Raw genomic sequence first — 21,817 nt, forward strand, 5'->3', positions numbered from 1 at the left:
GGGGAGAGGGGGGACACAGGGAGGTGCAGACTGGCTGGGCCAGCTCAGGATGTGAAGCCCGAAGGGCTGGTCCAGTCCTCGCCATCCACTTCCAGCTGCAGACATCGACCAGGTCCATGGTGTCTGTGTGACATGGCTCACGCTCAGCCTGTGTGGCCTCAGTTTCCTCACCTGTAACCTCAGCGACCTCAGCTGCTGAGTGGGGGAGAATCACTCACCTAATGAGGTCTAAACCCTGACTTTCCAGGCGTGGTCCTCAGACCCTGCTGTGGAATGGCTGGGAGGGCGGGTGGAGGACACTTCAGCTTCACTCTCTGCCGGGAGGCCCGGCTCAGCGGGGTCCAGTTTGTGGAGATGGGGACACGTGAGCCTAGTGTGGATCCCCTAACAACCTCCAGCTGATGGCGCCGCAGCCCTCGGAGAATCGCCAGGTCTCATCCTGGGAGGCGGCATGTCCTCCGTGGGGGCGAGCGGCTGGCTCGGGGTGTCCCAGGCAGGCATGGCGCCGGCTCCTCCCTCTGCTAACGCGGCTCCTCCTCCGCAGGGACCCGCGTGATGGTGGCTTATGAAGAGGACAGTCTGAGCCCTGCACGAGTAGTTAGCTGGGCCGAGCTGCTCGCCGCGCTTGCCGGGCGGCAGGCGTGAACCTCTGGACCTCCACGTCGGACCTGAGGGGAAGTATGTCTAAAAAAGGCCGGAGCAAGGGCGAGAAGCCCGAGATGGAGACGGACCTGGTGCAGATGGCCAATGAGGAGCTGCGGGCCAAGCTGACCAGCATCCAGATCGAGTTCCAGCAGGAGAAGAGCAAGGTGGGCAGCGCGGGCCTGGCCTCCGTGAGGGCTTGGCCATGGACGGGTGGGCTGAGTGTGTCCTGGGTATGTGTGGAGGGCACGCTTCCTCCTGGGGCGTGGTGGGCGCTTTCCCCTAGTGCCTGCAGAGGTGCAGACCGCAGTCTTGCTGCGTGCCGCTGAGACTCGGGCCAGTGCACAAGTGTAAGCTTCATTTCCCCCTACTGCAAGGTGGGCGGCATAGGAGTCCCCGCCAGCTGCAGACGGGTCTTAGCACTGCCGAAAGAGCCTGGGACAGGTGTGCTCGGTCTGTGAGCTGGGTACCCCTGGCAGGCTGGGTGTAAGCTCTGGGGCCGGACACGGCAGCGCTGCCAGGTGTGGGCCTGGTGCAGTACAGTTAAGGCACAGATGTGACACAGAGCCCGTCATCTTGCAGACCTGGCCCTGACTGGCTTCACCCTCTCGGGCAGTCGACTTGGGGCCTCTGAGCCTCGGTGTCCCCAGCTTGTCTGTGCTGTACAATAGCTGCCCCACTCCAGGTTGTCATGAAGGCCTGATGCAGCGGACAGTGAAAGCCCCATGGCGTCTGGTGTCCATGGCTGCCACTGTCCTTTTGTCAGTGTGGCTGTGCCTGGGTGGGTTTGGGGTAGCACTGGCCTGGGCTCTGTGACCTGGAAAGGGGTGGGGTTTGGGTCTATGTCTGGCTGGTGTGAGCAGCAGAGGGCCTGGCCCAGCTGGGGAGGTGACGCTGGCCCTGCTGTGGAACTGGAGCCTGTGACGGGCAGCAGGTGGCCCATCCTGCTGGGTGCTGGGGCTCAGGCCCAGCGGATGTCTGAGTGGAGCCCAGCTCCTGGCGGGAGAGGGGCTGGTATCTTGGCCCTGGCTGTGACCCTAGATCAGGACACCGCAGGGAGCAGCACCAGGAGGCCAGCGTCTGGGGCTCATGGGCAGGGCCACACCTGCTGCCCAGCTGGGACAGCCACCTCTTCCAGCTGAGGCTGCTGTGGTGCCACTGCCCACACCCTGCCTGGTCAGGAGGGCTGCACCTGCCAGGTCCTTCAGTGCTGAGGCTGAGTGCCTTGAGGTCTGACCGGGAGTAGCGACAGCAGCTGCGGTTACGGGAAAACTGCATCCCTGCGATGCCGGCCTGTGAGTTTCCAGGAGAGATGCAGGGCAGCCACACAGTGACGGTTGCTGCTGGGTGGACACTCGGTCTTCAGAAGCTCCATCTCAGGTGACCCTCCTGCCTCTGGGACACATGGCGACTCTCCGTATGCAGGTGCTGGCCCATCTGGTCCACCCAGCTCCCTGTGCCTGCTCTGTAGGGCCTCACACATCTGGCCACAGGGAGGGTTGTTGTCCTCGGAGCATTCAGCAGTGGCCTTGCTGTCTGGTGTGAAAAACATAAATGTAAACTTCACAGTTGCACTTAAATGATTCCTTTATTTTGATCTCATACTCTCAGTGTCACATTTATAGTGTAGTTATTTTATTTATAAATTTATTTATTTATTTTTTGAGACAGGGTCTCCGTTTGTAGTTCAGACTGCCCTGAACTCACTATGTAGCCTAGGCTGGCCTCCAACTCATGCTGATCCTCCTGCCTCAGCCTCCTGAGTGCTGGGATTACAGGTGTGCACCACCACGCCTGGCTGTACAGTGCTGTTATTTTAGCAAAAGATCCCTGTTAAACACTGTAGGGTAAGGGAGAGTGGTAAATGTGTATGTTTGTTCATTCATTCATGCAGCAAGCCCCCTGCAGGCACACTGTGGCCTGGGCTGACGCGCATCTGGAAGTGACTCAGAAACAGCCTGTGCGCTCACACTGGGTGATGCAGAGACCCACATGGACCACGGCCTCACGGCACTTGGCACACCTCAGCGGGCTCATAGAAGACGTGCGAGGGGGGGCTGTGAGTCCGCACAGTGGAGCAACCCCAAGGATCTGCTGGTGGAAGGGAAGGGAGTATATTCACACTGCCCGTGTGCCCAGCAGCACCCACCCACGGGCATCCTGAGCGTCATTCAGGGGTGGGCAGAGCCGCAGCTCGGAGAAACCCACGGTCAGGGCAGTGTGGGCGAGGCCGGCAGGCAGCCCCCAGCCAGAGCCAGGACGCCCGGGTTCCAGCTGCCACTCACTTGCTAAGCATGGAGTCGTAGCTTCCTGCTGTCACCGGCCACTCCGGCCAGTGCTGACCTGGGCCTCAGAAGGGTGTGGACCTCACTCTGTCCTCAAGGGCTGCTGGCTGGAGGAGGGCAGGAGGGCTGGCATGCAGGTGCCATCTGAGTGGAGACCCAGGAGGCAGCACAGACCCATCTAGGACTAAGGGAGGCCTTGCCCCGCCCCCTTGCCGTCTGGAGGGCGGCACAGGCAGAGGCTGCCCAGGCAGGCGGTGGACCGCGTGCCGGCCGGGGCCCGATGATGATGATGATGGTGCTGGGCTCCGGCCTCCCCTTGCTGCCCCTGTGCTCTCGTTGTCCTTATTCCCAGCTCTGCCGGGCAGGTCATCCCCGCTTCTTCCCGCAGCTCAGTCCTGCGTGCGTGTGGGAAGTGAACGCAGAGAGTCACCCATCATTTATCCAGCCCTGAGAGCACCTGCAGAGCCTGAAGGGAGGAGAGAGCCAAGGGCTGGGGCAGGCACTGCTGGGTGGGGGTGGCTGAGCCCTGGCCGCAGGTCCAGGGCATCCAGAGCCGAGTGGTCAGGGCCCGGGTAGGACATCGGTCGGAGAGCCACAGAGGTCAGTCCTGGGGCCAGAAGGGCTGGGGCTGTGTTCTGAGTACTGTGGGCTCTCAGGGTTTTTTGGTACTTTATACTTTTGTCTTTATTTAATCATTTTTTATGTCAATATAGACTCACGGCACCTGTGTATTCTGTTGCTCAGGCTGTTTGAGAGTTGGCCACACAGAGCTGTCCCACTGGTGCCCATGTCCCTGTGGCACCTGTCATTGGGGAGGCTTTTTTTTTTTTTGGTACTGGGGATCAAACTCGGGACCTTGTGCTTGCAAGGCAGGTGGCAGAACCACTGAGCTATATCCCGGGCCCCATCAGAGGTTTTGCTATTGATTTTTTTGTTTTTGTTTTCTCTTTTCTATACTTTCTGGCTCATCTTGCACGTGCCCTGCCCTAGTCTTGGGACCAGTGTTTCTCAGAGGAGCCTGGTGCTTCTTCTTAGGGGAGGATAGTGTTTAGAAACCAACGTGGGGGTGCTGGGGTGCCCACAGTGGGTGGGGTGCACTGCCCATGTGCTGCCACATCTGTACGTGGCTCTGTGTGTGACGTCGTGTCTGTGTGATGTTATGAGTGGCTTCTCACTGATGTTCCTGCACTAACCCAAGGTGGCCTGGTCGGTCCTGCCCCTCCCCTCAGAGCCTCCTCGTCACAGTGAGGAGCCTGGCGCCCCCCTCTTTCCCAGTTGTTCAGCTGTGTGGTGTGGCCCCGCCCCTTGGGACCAGGACTTGGGGTGATGGAGGGTGTGACCCATCTCCACCCCCACACCTGTGTCACTGGCTCGTCCTGCCCAGCACCCTCTGCCCCGCCCTGAGGCGGCTCCACACTCATCCCTGGTTGCCCCGAACACACCTGTGCCCCTGCCCACTCCCCTCCCCTTCCTCCCTGTGACTCGAGCCTGGGTGAGCTCGCACCTGGCACCCACACTCCAGACCACAAGAGCAGACCTCTGCGCCACCCAGCCCCTTCCTTGGCTGGCAGGTTTGCAGTGTGCAGGACAAACCAGCAGGAAGGGCTCACCTTGCAGTCTCAGCCCAAGAGCAGCCTGGGCAGAATTCTTTCCTCCAGTGGAAACTTTGGAGTTTCACCCAAGACCTCCAACTGAACAGTGAGGCCCACCCAGTCCGCTTTACTCAGTCTGCTGACACAAAGCTCCCTCAGCTAAGGAATGCCCCACAGCAACACGTGGCGTGGTAACCGACCAGATCACTGGCAGCATGGCCCGGCCGCGCTGGCTCAGGAAATGAACCAGAGCAGCTCTGGGATCTAATGGCCCCATCCTCTGACTGAGGCTGCTGTTGACGCTAACCAGGGAGGTTAGGACTGTGGGGCCTCCTAGAAAGGAGAGGGCATAGCGTTTTGACCCTGACTCGGAAATCATGTAAAGATTTAAAAGTCTTGGCTTCCTGGCACTAAATCCACTAGGAAAAGACTCAGTTTCAGCTCTGGGCAAGGTGGACCAGGGACGGCTGGTCACCTTGTTTACTTCTGTGGCTATGTATCATCTCAGAAGATGTTGATCCCCCATGAGCTTGATTTGATGGCCTTGCTTCTTTTCCTGCTGTTCCAGGGAAGGATTTATCAATACTCAGGTGTCATATAACTCACCTAGAATTAATCGGTTCATAGTCAGCAGTGAACGGTGTGGTCTGGGGCTCCGGTGCCATTTTCCACTGGTGCTGCTTGTCCATAGTGGGGGAAGGGGGCACTGGCTGCAGGAGGGGTAGAAACAGGAGGCACAGGGCTTGAATTAGGAAATATTTAGTAGCTGCTCTGTGGGACGTGGGTACTATGTGGCATTTGAAACGAAAACTCCAGTAAAGTATTCTGGAATGTTGTAAGAAAACACATGGCACATTTTACAAATGACCTTTTATTTTAAACTGTTTGCTTATCAGATGCACACACTCAGGCATATGTGGTGGCTTGGCACCTGCAGAGCACAGGTGCTGGGGACCCTCCTTCCCTCCCACCACCTGCCCTTTCTTCTCCTGGGGGCCGCAGCCCCATGCACAGGGGCACTGGAAATGCGTTTCTGGTTCAGAACCTTGCTGGTGTTGGTGAGAGATGGTTTCCGTGGTGTGTTTGTGGTTGGTGCACACCCTTCTTCACCTGGGAAGGAAAAGGCATCCAGGGCTTAACTCACCAACACTCTCAGGGCTTGCCACCTCCAGGACAATCCCAAGACAGCACTGGAGGAGGAAGGGTGCTTGCTGGCTTGCTGGTGGGGGCTTGGGGAAGCTCAGGAATGTCAGCTTGACCGCACAGGGAGCAGGAGTGTGGGGACTGGGGGTGTCCCAGGGCCCGCGGAAGCCTGGCGCCCTCCTGGCCCACACCCGAGCCTGACTGCCTTGCCTTCCTGCTGCAGGTGGGCAAGCTGCGAGAGCGGTTGCAGGAGGCCAAGCTGGAGCGTGAACAGGAGCAGCGGCGGCACACGGCCTACATCTCGGAGCTCAAGGCCAAGCTACACGAGGAGAAGACCAAGGAGCTACAGGCCCTGCGTGAGGCGCTCATCCGTCAGCACGAGCAGGAGGCTGCACGCACAGCCAAGATCAAGGAGGGGGAGCTGCAGCGGCTTCAGGCCACGCTGAATGTGCTGCGTGACGGCGCGGCCGACAAAGTCAAGTCGGCGCTGCTGGCTGAGGCACGTGAGGAGGCGCGCAGGACCTTCGATGGCGAGCGCCTGCGCCTGCAGCAGGACATCTTGGAGCTCAAGGCGGCGCGCAAGCAGGCCGAGGAGGCGCTCAGCGACTGCATGCAGGCGGACAAGGGCAAGGCGGAGCCTGCGCCTGCAGCAGGACATCTTGGAGCTCAAGGCGGCGCGCAAGCAGGCCGAGGAGGCGCTCAGCAACTGCATGCAGGCGGACAAGGCCAAGGCGGCCGACCTGCGCGCCGCCTACCAGGCGCACCAGGACGAGGTGCACCGCATTAAGCGCGAGTGCGAGCGTGACATCCGCAGGCTGGTACGTGCCCGCCCCCGCGTTACGCTGTGCTCCCTTCCCCTCCTGCCGGCGAGCTCTTGCGGGCCCCACCGTGCTCCAGGTACTGCTCCAGGGCTGGGCTTCAGCAAAGCCCCCCAACGCGGGCACAGTAAGGAGGCGTGGTCGTGGCTACAGATCGCCCCGCCTTTGGTGCGTGGCCTCTAGGTGACGCGGTATAGTGTTGTCATTTTAAGAGTGGCCGGTGGGTTAGGAGGCAGGGCCCAGGTAAGACAGGAGGACCGTGCTGTGGGATCAGAGTGCTAGGTGCTGCCTCATTCATTCGCTGAGCCCTGCTTCCGGGTAAGCTGCGGTGAGTAGGCCAGGGCGGGTCCTCATGCCGCCACACCCAGGGGAGATGTCACTGGCAAACAGTTTCAGAGGTGCCGGGAGCTGGGCAGCAGTTAGGTCTGGGTGCACCAAAACCCCCCCAGGCAGGGGAAGAGTACTTCCCAAGACGACAGTCACAGCCGCAGCCCTTGGCCTTGGAGTCTGGGTGGGTGGAGGTTGGGGCTCCCTGGGGCTGAGCACCCCCTGTAAGTTGAGAGAAGTAGGATTTTTTTGCCATCTCTAAGGGTCACATGAAAGAGTGTGCTCTGAAGATCATTTTCTGAGTTCTGGGGTGGGGTGAGAGGCCACAGAGCCCCCCACGGAAGGCAGAGTGATAATGCACACAGCATCCCTGAGACAGGCAGCAGCCTCCATAGAGAAAGGGGTCTGTGGCGCACAAGGGGCTGAACCAGTGTGGTGCGGGAGGCTGAGCTTCTCAGGCTGGAAGAAAAGACTGTGGTGTTTACCAGAGAGATTTACTTATTTATTTGTACTGGGGATTTGTACCCAGGGCCTCATGCATGCTAGGCAAGCTCCACCCCCCCCCCCCATGCATTTTATTTATTTATTTTTTTGGTACCAGGGATTATCGAACTCAGGACCTTGTGGGGAGGCAGGCTGTGGCACCACTGAGCTAAATCCCCCACCCTCTTTGTACTTTATTTTGGAACAGGGTCCTACTAAGTTGCCCAGAATGGTCTTGAACTTCCAGTCTTCCTGCCTTGGCCTCCCAGGTAGCTTGGAGGACTGGGTTGGACCATATCCAACTGACAAGAGATACATTTTGGTGATGAGGACAAAGCCAGGTAGAGCATAAGTGGACAGGAAAAGATACTTTACAGAAACACTAACCAAAAGGAAAGCTGGCCTGGCTATATTAATGCCAAAGACTTCAGAGGAAAAAGAAACCCTAAATATAAATAAGGACAATTCTTAGTAATAGAGTGGCAATAGGAACGTATCTAATAACAAAACTTTAAAATGTATAAAAGAAGAATTATCAAAACTAAAAGGATCAATAGACAAATCCACAGTTATAGTTGAAGATAAACATATCTATTAGAAAATGATGGAACATGGAGATAAAATAAGGATAAGACAAAATAAAATAATAATAAGGGTATGAAAGATTTAAATGTGGTTTACTGAGTTAGACTAAACTATATTCCAGCTAAGGGTAGGACACTATTCTTTTTGAGGGGACAATTTATCAAATTGGCTACATTTCAAAATTTGTGAATTGTTAATTAAATTAGTCTACAAAGCAAAATATACTTTAGACAAAAGAAAAAATGCTGGAAATAAAAAATCTTAGCTGCCATCTCAAGAAGAAAAAGAGTAGCCAATTAAACTCCCAGAAAGTAGAATGAAGGAAATCATAAAGTGCAGGAGTCCTTGAAATAAAGTCAATACAGAAAATCAACAAATTCAAAAGTTAATTAATATTGGTAAGTTGATAGTCCTAACCACATTGACAAAAGAAGAAAGCAAATAATTCACCAACAGCTCCTGTGGATGTGGAAAACATGAGCAGCATATGCAGGTAAGCTTCAGGTGAAGCTTCGATGAAGTGGGCATGTTCTGTGAACTAGCACAACTTAACCAAAATTGACATAAGAAGAAAGAGAAAATCTGCATAGCCCTATGGCTGGTTAAAGAAATTAAATTTATAATTAATACTATTTCCACACAAAAGCCACATCTTGCTGGCTTCACAGGTAAATTATTCAAGTATTTAAGGAATAAAACTAATTCCATCCAATCAGTGGGAACATTTTTGAGCTTATTTATAAAGCCAGCACAACTACAATTCCAAAACCAATGATATTATTAAAAGAGAGAATTTTGTGGTTCTCACCTATGAAAATAAATAAAAGAATAGTGATAAGGTAGTAACAAATCAGATCCAAGCTGGGCATGGTGGCGCACGCCTGTAATCCCAGCACTCAGGAGGCTGAGGCAGGAGGATCACTGTGAGTTTGAGAGCAGCCTGGGATACATAGTGAGTTCCAGATCAGTCTCAACTACATAGTGAGACCCTGTCTCAAAAAACCAACCAACCAACCAAATAAACAAAAAAACCCAAAACAAAACAAAACAAAAAGACAAATCAGATCCAGCAACTAATTGAAAAGATAGTCATGATCAAGTTGAGTTTATTCTAGAAATGCAAAGATTGATTTAATATTCTAAAATCAATGAATATAATTCCATGTAATAATGTTATAAAAAGGGAAAAACCAATACGATCATTTCAACTGACACAGAAAAAGCATGTAATAAAATTCAACTTCATATGTAAACTCCTAGAAATCAGGAATGGAATGGGATTTCCCTAATCTGATGTATTGTTCTGTCAAAAAGCTAACATGTACATGAGGTGAAATATTTAACATTTCCCACTCAAGTTCAGGGCCAAGAAAAGTATGGCTGCTTTCACTCCTTCTGTTCAATATTTCACTAGCAAGGACATCAAATACAAAAGACAATGAAAGAAATAAGAGTTTTAAAGATTGCAGTTAAAGGAAACCCAATTATTTGCAGATGCTTAAGGCTTAGCCTGTCCCTGCTGAAATAACAAAATACCACAGATTGTGTAATTTGTAAGCAACTGTGGGATTTAGTTTTCATGGTTTCAAAGGCTGAAAAGTCTCAGACTGGGCACCAGTAGGTTGTATCTGGTGGAGGCCTGGCCTTGCTCCCCACAAGATCACCTTGAATGCTGTGTCCACCTGGCAGGGAACGAAGGGCAGTGTAGCGGTGGCCAGCTCCCACCCTCCTCTTCTGTAAGGGGCTGTCTGGCCATACTGCATAGGGTCCAGCTCTTCAGAATCTCACACTGGCAGTTAAATTACAGCGTATGAATTTTGGTGGGACACATTCAGGCCATGGGAGGGCGGTTCAAACTATTGGAATTAAAAAGTGAATCTATCAAAGTGTCCAGATGCAAAGTAAATACATAAAAGTAAATTTCGTTTCTTTAAAGGAGCAATGAACAACTGTACAATGAAAAAAATTAAAACAGCATTTAAAAATAAGGTATCAGAAAAATTAAATACCTAGGAATAAATTTAATGGAAAAAATGTAAGATTTCTACCCTGAAACTAAAAAATATTGCTGAAAAAAGATTAAAAGAGATCTAAATAGGTGAAAAGAAATACCATACTCATTGATTAGAGCAGGTAGAGATAACAGTTTTTCCAAAGTTGATCTGTAGATTTGTGAAGGGTAATGCTGGTGTCAACTTGATTACATTCAGAGATGGACTGGGGCCTAATGATGCATCTCAAGGTCTTGAAAGGGAAGAACAATCTAAATCTGAAACTAACAGAAGGAAACAAATTACAAAGATAAGAGCAGAAATTAATGATGTTGAGACTGAAAAAACAATGCAAAGGATCAGCAAATCAGAGGTGGTTCTTTGAAAGAGTGGGAAGGGCACCAAGGGGGACAGGAGGGAGAGGAGGGGGAGGGGAAGTAGAAAAGATGGAGATGTGATTTGTATCTGTACCAGCTCCCCCATGGTGAATGTATTTACTATGTGTTTCAAAAATATACTAATTAAAATTTTTGAGAAAAAAAGGAATTTAAGTGACTTGAATCTCAATTGGGAAGAAGAAAAAAAATTGGAGGCCTTCTACACACTATAGCAATGCTCCCTCCAGTGCTGTGGCAGTGAGGTCAGTGAGGCCGAAGAACAGATGGGTGAAGAGAGCAGAAGAGTCTGGGGACAGACCTGAGTGTATGGGCCCAGTCACGTGATCCAGGAGAAGGCTGGCGCTGTAGGTCAGCAGGGAGGGGTGATCTCCCCATAAACAGTTCGGGAAGAGTGGACATCTGTGAGGTAGCAGAGAAAATGAGAATGCTGACCCTTATATCCTGCTGTCCTCAAAGATGAAGTCAAGGTGGGCCATGGGCCTAAAGAAAGTAAAATAATGAAGCTACTAGAAGAAAACAGAAGGCCATTTTTGTGGTCTTGGTAGGTAGATATATCTCAAGCAGGGTGCAGATACACTATTCATGTAAGTACACTATTCGTAATCACGCACTAGTCATTATTCAGAAAAGCTTGTGCCTTGGACCGTAAAGAATTTCTGCCCATCAAAAGGGCACCAGTGAAAGAGACAAGGCAAATTGCAGACCGGGAGAAGATACTTTCAGGATGTATGTCGGGAAGAAATCGTGCTCAGTTATAACAACGACCATAAAATAGTAAGGAAAATAACCGAGTTGAAAAAATGGGCCAAAGCTTGAAAGCGGGCTTCAAAAAGAGGATACTTTTAAATGACTAATAACATATGGAAAGTTCCCCAACTTCATTGATCATCAGGGAAATGCAAATTAAAATTATGAAGTTATCGTTTTATATCTAGTATTGTAACTATATTTTTTAAGTGCCAAATATTGAGTGGGGTGGGGAGCAGTGGAAGACTCCCTTATACATTGTTTGCTACCAGGAATGTTAAGTGGTTAAGTTCTCCTCTTTGGAAAAGGATTTGGTGGCTTCCTAAAAAGTTAAATGTGAAATTTTCTACTGACCCAGCAGTTCCGCTCCTAGGTGTCAGCAAAAAAGAGAAACAGAAACATAAGTCTGCAGAAAGACCTGGGTGTAAGTGGTCATAGAAACATCATTCATTCTAGTCAAAAGGTGGAAACAACCCCAGAGTCTGTGAGTTGGTGAACCATGATATATCCATATAAAGAAGTGCTATTCAGCAGTAAAAAGGAATGAAATATTGATACGTGCTGAGGGGTAGAGACCGCAGACACAGTGCGCCAAGAGACAGGTGCGGAAAATTGTGTACTGCAATGCGCTGTTTATACGAGGTGTCCAGACAAGTGAGATCTGTGTCATCAAAAGCTGGATTAGCAGCTGACTAGGTATCAAGTGGAGATCAGCTGGAAACAGGCAGGAGGAAGCACCGGGGTGAGGAAAATGTTCTAAAACATTGTAACTAAGGTTATACAATTTAGCAAACTTATTAAAAGTCGGTAGACTTCATGGTATATGCTATCTGAAAATGTTTAAATGACGCACACATTGGAAACCTGGGAAACATAAATAGCAGGATCAAACTGTAGTTGTGATTCTTGTGTTTGTATTGAAAAAGAATCCTTGTATGTATAACAGGAAAAGAAGCGCACAAGCAGCAGGATGGCTGAGTTAAAAAGGCTAAGAGTTATAGGAAATGGAGGTGTGGAGCGACTGGAGCCCTCTTGCAATATTCCAGGTGTGAAAGTGCCCTGCAATAAAACAGATAAGAATCATTCAGCTCAGATTCCACATCCAGCCAGAAAACTCTTTGAAAAATATTTGTGAAATGAAGGCATTTTCTGATAAGTGGAAGGCAAGCTAATTTGTCAGCAAGAGCCCACACTACCAGAAATGCTAAAGGAAGTTCTTGAGGTGAAGGAAGCAGCACCAAGTAGAAATTTGGTTCTATAGGATGGGATTAGAGAGCATCAGATTTGGACAAATGAGAGTAATATATGAGGCTATTGATTTCTTTAAATGCTAGTGACTGTTTAAAGCAAAATCGTAACATGGCTATAAGGTTTGCAACACGCAGAAGCAAGATGTGTAAGACGGCGGTCCACAGCGGGGCAAGGTGCTGGGTGTGAAGGGAATCGCAGCGGCACCTTGGCTCACGAACACTTTGGTGAGCAATTGTTTCTCAAAAGCATTTGGCAAAATTTTGTTTCTGTTTGCAAACTCTGCATCGGGTGACCAACATGACCCTGGCCATCTTTCCTGCACAAACACAGATGTGTCCGTCTTTTCCAAAATTGCGGAACAAATTAGGTTCATGAACTGAGGCACCGCTGTATTCTCTTCTAGAGTCCTCACATCTTACCCGACATGCATGACATTAATTCAGGGAGACATAAATCAAGGACAAAAAAAAAAAGGAGAGGCTCTGCTAACAAGCTGAGTAAATAAAATGAGATACTAAAATGTATTTGTTTATACTAAAGAAAGGCAGGAAGAGGGACAAAGAAAAGAGAAGGAGGAAGAGGAGGAGAAGAAATGACAAGAGAGCAAAATGGTAGTCACACAAATCTGCCAGTAGTTCCTTTAAAGGTAAGGGACTAACCCCACTGAGAGGCAATACCAGGGCCAAAAGCCACACTTGGTGCATCCGGTCCATGGGGTCCTGCACAGAGGTGGGAAAGAAGGAATTTTTGCTGTGGGGACATGGATGATATTTGTAGTCATAAGTCAGAAAAACGAAAACCAAAGGTCAGCATAGAAACTCCCCGTGTGCACCTCTTCTCCATTTGTGTGTTATGTCCGCTTGCTGCAGTCACACAAAGCTTGAGAAGGCACAGCTAATCTGTGATGCTGGATGCAGGAGCTTGGGTCACCCCTGGAGGGGGTGCCGAGAGAGGCGCTCTTTAGGCCCCGGGTGTCAGGAATGTTTCTTGTTTCAAGCTGGGAGGAGGATACGTCATGCACATGCGCAGTTCCTGACCTGCACAGTGCTCGGCACCCATGCCCGTCCAAGCCCATGCCTCGCTTGGCGCGTTCCCGGTGACTGCGGTCAACTCTCCTCCATCACAGCAGAATGGCGCAGTGCAAGGCCTTCGCTCTGAGTTGCTTGACTTCTGATCACAAGAGTACCCTGGGAGGTGAACGAGGGCTGCCTTTATACACAGATGTTCTTTGTGCTGGCAGTTAGGCTTTGCGTACTTCTGTAGGTGTGTCTCAGTTAAACATTTAGATGTTTAAAAAATAACCAGCATTATTAGGCTTTTTGAGGGCACCAGTATATAGCACTCTATTACCTTCTGCACTGACTCTGAAGCAGTTGAAGAATAAGACTATTCGGTGGAGGGAGAGGCAGACAATAGGGTTTTCTGTAAGAGCCGAAAGGGCTCTCATTTCTGTCGCTGTCTGGACTCCAGTGGCTTATTTAAAGGACATCTGAATCTGTGGGGCAGACACATGGCCCCGCCCGAGTTTCACGTCCTACTGGTCCAGGTGAAGGTGGAGTGTGAAGACAGTCCCTGAAGCTCGGGACCTTGAGAGCTTTGCTCCCCTGGGTGGAGAAGCATCCAGCAGGAAGGGCAGGGATGCGCGTCCAGGGAAGAGTCCCTCATAGGACACAGCGGTGTGCAGAGTTGTTTCTGCCAAGAACACCGACAGACTGTCCTCCAGCCCTGTGGGTTGTGAGGGGCAGAGAGCAGTGCCAGCGAGTGAGGCTGATATGGGATTGGTCGGCTCAAATAGAGGAAGAGCCACAGACCTCTGGCATTAGGCGCTGCTGCACAGAGGTTTCCATGGAAGGCTGGGCCTGGTCTTCCCCTCTGTTAACTCACAGCCCCTGAGCTGTGTCACTGCCAGACCAGGGGGGCTGGGTGGCAGCAGGCAGTGTGACTTTCTCTAGCTCCACACATGCCGGTGCTGGTTTCCAGGCAGAGGTGGAGAGGTGCTGGGCAGTGCTCGGCCAGGCCACTGACCAGTAAGGAACGTGGGCAAGGCAGGTGGCTCGACCCAGTGGGCTGAGAGTGCAGGAGGCTGGGGGAGGCACAGGTGCCCGCTAGGGCAGGCCACGGGGCACCCACTCTTCCAGACACCTGGGCACCCCTGGAAGATGGTGAGGGACCCCGTCCCCACTATGTTTGTGCTTCTTCTGATCTAGGCCCCAGCTTGGTCCCAGCAGTGCGAGGGAGCCAGGACTCTCATTTCCTTTAAGTGATTTTTCTCTGGTTCCACAGAGAAGGCTTTTGTGATTATGAAATACACCAGACGCAACCCTGCCGTCCTGCCCTCGAGTCTCCTCGCTCAAAGCCCGCAAGGTGGCTTCCATCTGCGTACCGAAGCAAGTGGGGTCTGGCTTTTGCTGTGGAGGCTGACAGGCCCCACAGCAGCTGCTTGACGGCAGTGGAGCCGACGAACCCCATCCCGGTTACTCTTGGCAGATGGGGTTCTGTAAAGCTCCCCTTGTCCCGGAGATCTTGGAGGGCGATGGCCATATGGTTCTGTTTTGTACTGGAAGTCGAATGGGGTTCTCTCTGTCTCAGGTCACTGATCATCTTTAGAAATTCAACTCTGTGTGGCTCAGGGTTAAGAAGCAATGCCCAGTGAGCTCCGAGAAGAATTTCAGGTTGCAGGGGTGAAGGCAGGTACTACCCTACCTCGGCTTCTTCAGCAGAGTCTTCCATGCGCGTGGCATGCAGAGGATTTGAGAAATAAAGAGCACGTGGATCGAGTGGGGGAGTTTTGAAAACAGCAGAGTTAATCGATTATCTTCGAGGTGAAGAGTTCACCAAATTTATTAGAAAAACCACTTGTTTCATTTTTCGTCACACAAAGGGAAAGCACAGGTACAGGGTCAAATACAAAGGAAGTGGAGTCTGCAGCGGTAAACCCCTAGTGACTGTGGGAGGGTTCCAGGAGCAAAAGTGAGGTGGCTGGTGGGTGTCTGTAGGTCGCTCCTGGCCTTGGGGACTTTGGGGGACTCCCGTGTCCTGCGGTTGGCAGTTCTTTCCCAGTCGTGGCTGCTGGTCTTTCTCGCTGAGCACTCCAAGCTGGTGTCTGCTCTGAGAGAGGCCTGGCCCAGTGCCCAGGTCCTCCTGCCAGTGTCCCGGCCACTCTCATGTGGTGACTTTCCCGTCCCTGCCTCCTGGTTGGTTTCTTCTGCATGTCTGCTTCTCGGAATGTGCATTACGAGGGCAGGGATCAGCCTGCTTTTCCTTGTCCCAGTGCAATGTGGTGCACATAGGTGCCCAGGCCGCAGCGGAAGGACTTGAGGTGCCAGTGCCCATGCTGGGCCTCTGCCGAAGGGAGGGTTCAGACACAGGCGGTGTCTGTGCTGTGTGCATCTGTGGCGTTCTCATTTGCTGCCTCCTGTTCCTGTGTCTGGACAGAGGCTTTTATACAACTGTAGGGACTTGGGGAAGTGAACACACCGTAAAGTTAAGGATTCAAAACCAGGGTTCAAAATTCTTAGGGATATTATTTTATGCTTTATTTTACTTATTTTTTTGTCACTGTTAGAAATTGAACTCAGGGCCTTGTACACACAGGACTAGTATTCTACCACTGAGCTACCTCCAGTCCTATTTTGGGCTCTTAGGAAACTGTAACTCATAAATAGAAGATGTTATCCATTCACTGCATATTAGCTAAGTGCCCACGGGGGCAGGTCGAGGCCATGGGACTCTCTAGCAGGTGGCCAATGACACCTTGCCACTCTGTCCCCAGTGAACAGCTTGGCTCAAGGTGCAAGGTAAGTGATGCTGGGCCAGCTGGGACAGCAGAAGGACAGGATGTGACTCCGGGCGAGCTGCTTATTGTCTCTGAGCCTCTGTGCCTCTTCTACAAAATGGGGTAAGTACACCTCTGCCCCGAGTGAGGAGAATGGAAGGCACTGGAGCACCCAGCAGCAGCTGGTGGTTTCTGTAGCAGGAGACATGTAAAATACATTCTTCTATTGCAGGCACAATGTAGATTTGAGAGAAGTAAAACATGAAAGAACCTCGGTAATTGACACATTTAAATGGTACCAAGGATTCAGTGGCATGAAGGCTGTTTCCAATTTTAGGGCTGTGTCAGTTACTTTTCCCTCATTGCTGAGACAAAATACCCAACACCCAAAGTTAGAAGGGGAGCATTTATTTGGCTCACAGTTCGTAAAGGTTCAGTCCATACTTGGCCCACGCTGAGGCAGGGAGGGTGAACAGCATTGCAGAGAAGCAACATGGCACGCACGAGGCAGCAAAGGCAGCAGTGGGCCTTCACCAAGTCCTTCTGCCCCTTTTATCCCATCCAGACGACGGGGGGCGGGGGTGTGTGTGTTAGGGCGGGGCCAAACCGCTCACTCAGCTGTAGGGGTTTAGTAATCACACGCCCTTAATTTTGGTATCACACATTCCAGATTCAACCACCTCTGAAAAAGAGCCCCACCTCCTCCTCATGTGGCTCTGCGGGGTGGGGTGGCGGGGCATCGGAACACGAACCGTAACAGTCAATCAGGGGCTGCCCTGGGAGCTTGGAGTGGTTTTGATCCCACCCTCTCCTAATTACATGCCGAGAATGGGGTGTGGCGGGAGGGAAAATGGGCTGGGGAGGAAAATGAGGGCGGTCCTGCACACCAGTGAATGGTTCAGGGCTTGGGAAGCTCAGCATCAGTGACTCCACGTGGCTCCTGAGGCAGGGGCAGGATCTCCCAAGAGCTCAGCCAGGAGCCAGGCAGAAACGAGCAGGTGGTGAGAGTGCTTGCCATTGGCTGCGTTGGCTTGGCCAGGCTCTTGATGTCTGGAGCCCCAGGAGTCTGGCTGCGAGACCGGCAGTCTGGAAGACGTCAGCTCTGGAATGTGTTTTACATCGTCCATCCATCCCTGGGTGCCATCTGCACTGGTTGAGAATACTTTCTAGAAACCTTTACGTAGTGACTGGGACATGGGTGTAGGGTGCCCTGTGCTCTTGCTCCCCAGCTCCTGAACGGCTTCCCTGCACCATAGCTGGTTTTCTCCTAGCTCTCATCACTCTCAAGTCCAGAACTGCGTTTATTTAGGCCTTGTGTTTACTCTCTGTCCTTCCCTGTAAAGAGTAGTGGGCACCAGTGTTGTTCTACAGAGCTTAATGTGTACCCCGTCAGAATGGGACTTATTCCTGCACCCCACGATGACAGAGTAGTTACCACAGCTCAAGCTGCTGTGACTTTTGTCAGTTAATTGACTCCGGTGGTCGGAAAGCTTGGCCTTTCAGTGGCTGCTGTGACAAAGCACCGTTAAACTGGGTGGCTTGGACAGCAGAAGTGCAGCTCTCACGGCTCCAGAGCCTGGATGTCAGAGCCACGGTGTGGGTAGGACCCTGAGCCTAAGATGGCCCTGGAGGAGGGTCCTTCCTGCCTCCCGTTCCCAGTGTCCCCATGGCCAGGGCAGCATCCCTCCGGTTTCCACCTCCCCTTCATGTGGCTTTGTCCCCTGCTCCCTCATGGGACACCAGTCATGAGGACCAAGTGCTCCATTATGGCCTCACCTTAGCTAATGGCGTCTGCATCGGCGCTGCTTCCAAAAAGGTCACCTTGGGAGGTTCCAGGAAGGACACGGGGGTGCTGCTCCATCCCGCCAGTGCTGTCTGTGCGGCAGTTCCCCGCCCTTGGCTTTGGGTAAAGTTGAGGGAATGGCCTGAGGCCAAAGCTTCCTCCGTACACTTTTGCCATGGTTCCCAGCTGTCCCATGGCCCAGTGTGCTCAGGCTGTGTCGCCTACCTGATTTGCTGCCCCAGGGAAGGCTGGACAGGACCAGGCTGCGTGAGTGGGGAGGGGAGGTCCCCTGGTCAGGGTGGGGCTGTGCCTTTGCACATCTACACATGCGGGGTTCCTGCCGTGTGTGAGGACAGATCTGCATCCGGAAAGAGAGAGAAACCAAGGTCTTCAAGTGGGCATGAGGTGACCGGGTGCCCAGGCAGACCCTGTTGGGTGTTGGTCGAGTCAAAGCTGGAAAACAGACAATCGTCCAGTGGCTGGGGGCCGAGAGAGCAATGGCCACTTGTGGTGTGAATGTGTATGTGGCCAGAGAGGAGGGTGGATGAGTGGGAACGGCCTGGGGAAAGGAAGCAGGGGACCCCGGTAGAGCAGCTGGATAGGGGTCCCATGTGTTCCCTTAGGGCGGGGTGGACTGTGCCTGGCTGAATTGCTGTGGCAGATGTCAGGGTGACTGTAGATCCTTGGACCCAGACCTCCGTCTCGTCTGTTCTCCAGGGAGTAAGGCGAGGCCCAGGATCTGGACCCTGCACTGCTCTATGTCCCCAGTGTGTCAGCTCGGCTGACCTGGCCTAAGGTCCAGAGCATGGAGAGGTTTCCCTGGCTAGAGCCCCTGCTCCCCTCTCTTCCAGATGGACGAGATCAAAGGCAAAGACCGGGTGATCTTGGCCCTGGAGAAGGAGCTGGGCGTGCAGGCCGGGCAGACCCAGCGGCTGCTTCTGCAGAAAGAGGCTTTGGACGAACAGCTGGTCCAGGTCAAGGAGGCCGAGAGGCACCACAGCAGCCCAAAGAGGGAGCTGCCGCCAGGCATCGGGGACATGGCGGAGCTCATGGGCGCTCAGGTGAGGGCGGCACCTGCGCATTCCTCCCTCTGACCATCCTGGTCAGCCTGCCTGCCTTCCTCGGCCTGTCTATATGTCCTTTCCTCCCTCCTGTGTCCCTTCCTGGATGTGCGGATGTCCACTGGCAGCCCGGCCCGGCCTGGGGACTGAGACCTTGAGGTGAAGACGGTCTGCCTCTGCCTGCCGTGCCAGGAGCTCACTGTAAGACCTAGGGACCTCACAGCAGGGCGCACGGCGCGGCCCAGAAGGGGACCCAAGCAGGCAGGGAGTGACAGAGGAGAGCCCTGCGAGAGAAGAGGAGTGCAGTCAGCAGCCAGCAGCACCAGGGCTCGGCCTTCGCAGAGGCAGAGGGGCCACAGTGTTCACTCATTCACTAAGGGGCGTCCTGTTGAGTGCTCCGCGCTGGGCCCATGAGATACACAGGTGGGCCAGGGCTGGGTCACGACTCCCTGCAGGCCAGGTGTGGGAGCCACCGAAGGGTCTGAAGCCTTAGACGTGAGGCCTCCACACGTGTGTGGCAGGGTGTGGGCGCTGTCACCTCTCCAGGTGGCGGGCGATCGTAACAAGGATCTCACTCACCCGCTGTGTCGTCACGGGAGTTTACTGAGGCGCCGTAGGCTGCTGTGCCGTCCGCTTCTTCAGAGTACATCTGTGTCTCTATTCTTCCCTAGGATCAGCATACGGATGAGCGAGATGCGAGGCGATTTCAGCTAAAGATTGCTGAGCTGAATTCAGTGATCCGGAAGCTGGAAGACAGAAATACCCTGTTGGCAGATGAGAGGAACGAGCTGGTAATCAGCTGGCGACAGGGTGTGGTGTGGGGCCGGGAAGGGGTTGGGCCCGGCCGTGATGTTCACGCAGAGGCCTCCTGGGTTTCTTTCCTTTCTTTCTCATTTCTTTTCTATTAAAATCAGACATGCACTTACTGCCTGCTGCGGGCATTTATCCTCAGCAGTTAGAGAAGCTCACTGGGAAGTGTTTGGTGCCCGGTAAATGAAGTGATGAAAGCAGTTTATAACCAAAGACAAATCGCCATCATCCGGGGAAGTGAAATGGTTCTTTTGGGAGGTGTGGTGAGGATGGATAATTTCGTTTTTCCTTACCTCTGCTTTCTTTCGCATAAAAGGTCATGTACTTTTAATTTAAAGTAACACACATGGACTTCTGGTTAAAAATAAATCTCCTGTGGGCCAGGGATTTAGCTCAGTGGCGCCACACCTGCCTCATAAATGCAAGGTCTTGAGCTCGATCTCTGGTACTGAAAAAAAAAATGTATAAAAATAGCAATGTCACCAATATGTTTAAATTCACAGGATAAATGGCTAGTCTCATTTTTGGGTAACAGTAGTCAAAATGTAAACTATTTGACAAGCGCCTCATAGCGTTTGCCTTTATTCTGATTTTTATTGTAGGGAAGCGTACCTACAGAATATTTTTAAGACATAGAAGATGAAAAGTATTGAAAAGTAGCCCTTTACAATTTTAACAGTGTCAAAATAAACTGGCTTACTTCTAGTATTTTTAAAGGCATATTTTATACAGCTTTAATCAGACTGCAGTACGTCTAATATGCTTCCACTTTTCACAAAAATATTCTTGGGCCAGAAAAACACTCATGAGCCCAGTCGTTTACTGGGTAGATTAGGAAACTCGCAGATTGCTGGAAATAACCACACCGAGGTGTTCGGAGAGTGCGATGGATCTGCCGGCGTTTGAGCTTCTAATCGTGAGCTATAGTGTGTGACTCCTGTGAGAGTGGGGTGCACCCTCCCGGAGGCCGTTGGCGTGGCTTTTTGGTGATATGCTGGGCGTTTCTGCCCTGGGTGCTGTGCCGCTTGCTGTCCTCACCTATTGCGTCTGTTAGCCGTCCTGGGTGGCCTGTGCTCGATCCTGTGGATACAGCGTCCCTGCCCAGTTCCCCGGATGAGGGAGCTGCACCGGTTTCTGTGCTGTTAGAAATGCCCGGGTAGGCACCTGTCTCTTTACCGACTGGAAGCTCTTTTTCTACAAGGTAGATTTCTAGAAGTAGAATCGGTCCCACGGTACCTCTGCATCTCAGCAGGTGTGGCCAGTGTTTAACATACGCAGTCGGTGACTGCGCCGGCTCTGAACACTGTCCTCTGTCTGATTCTCGGTTCTGTCACCCAGTCTGTGCTCGGGTTCTTGTCCCTAGCGTGGAAATGTCTCCGGCTTGCTTGGGATTTTAGCTGCACGTAGGATGGAGGTTAAATGTGGGCTGGTTCTTGAGCCTGCTTTTGACTGTCACCGTTGTCCCCCCTCTGTCTCAGGGCCCTCTCGAGGGGAGAGTCCCCGTGACCACTTCCAAGATGTGAGCTATAAGCTGGGGATTCTTGTTCAGTTATTTGTTTTGGTTTTTTAAAATTACATCTGATATCCATGCAGCCATCATTTCTTCATCATAAACTGGAGCTCCGAAAGCTCTAGCCTGTTCAGTTCTTACAGAAATCCCAGACTGGCAAAGTGTAGGCCGTAACAGCCCGGGGCCCTCAGCTCCGTCAGCGGCTGCAACGCTTCCGGACCCCGAGATGGCAGCTCCCACTCCTCCCCATTGCTCTTCCGTCATTCCCTGCTGCTGTGTCACCAGCACGGGATGATTCTCTGCATCAGTGCCGCCAGTGTACACAGACTCTGGTGTAAGCGGTACTCTGATAGCAGTCATGATGTGCCGGAACACGGCATCGGGAGGATTGCTTATTAGGACTCCTGCTGCCGTAAAAGAACCAACACACGCGGGCCAAACCGCTAAGGGTGTGAGGAGGTTGTTTACGAAGGAAAAGGGTAGTCTTGCGCTTGTGCAGTGTCAGACTTCCTGATAGGTCACAGGTAGGGGAGGGGCCTTCGAGGACCTGATTGAGGAGGCTGCAGAGGGCAGAGTTGTTTAGAGGGGCTTCAGGATAGGGTCATTTGAGTTAGGT

General features: G+C 52.1%; 1 protein-coding gene across 2 annotated transcripts in view; it reads left to right on the forward strand.

The window, feature by feature from the left end:
* Positions 1-21,817, forward strand: part of Jakmip1 (janus kinase and microtubule interacting protein 1) — a 93,361-nt gene that overhangs the window by 31,396 nt on the left and 40,148 nt on the right. For both annotated transcript variants that reach the window (XM_033758774.1, XM_033758775.1), the window contains 5 exons: positions 545-809; positions 5,886-6,215; positions 6,316-6,480; positions 18,672-18,881; positions 19,553-19,672. In XM_033758774.1, the coding sequence (XP_033614665.1) occupies positions 681-809; positions 5,886-6,215; positions 6,316-6,480; positions 18,672-18,881; positions 19,553-19,672 (954 nt within the window). In that variant the 5' untranslated portion in view covers positions 545-680. The remainder of the gene's footprint in view (positions 1-544; positions 810-5,885; positions 6,216-6,315; positions 6,481-18,671; positions 18,882-19,552; positions 19,673-21,817) is intronic.

Source organism: Fukomys damarensis, unplaced genomic scaffold (assembly GCF_012274545.1).
Source record: "Fukomys damarensis isolate Sample0158 unplaced genomic scaffold, DMR_v1.0_HiC HiC_scaffold_35, whole genome shotgun sequence".
NCBI classification, from domain to species: Eukaryota; Metazoa; Chordata; class Mammalia; order Rodentia; family Bathyergidae; genus Fukomys; species Fukomys damarensis.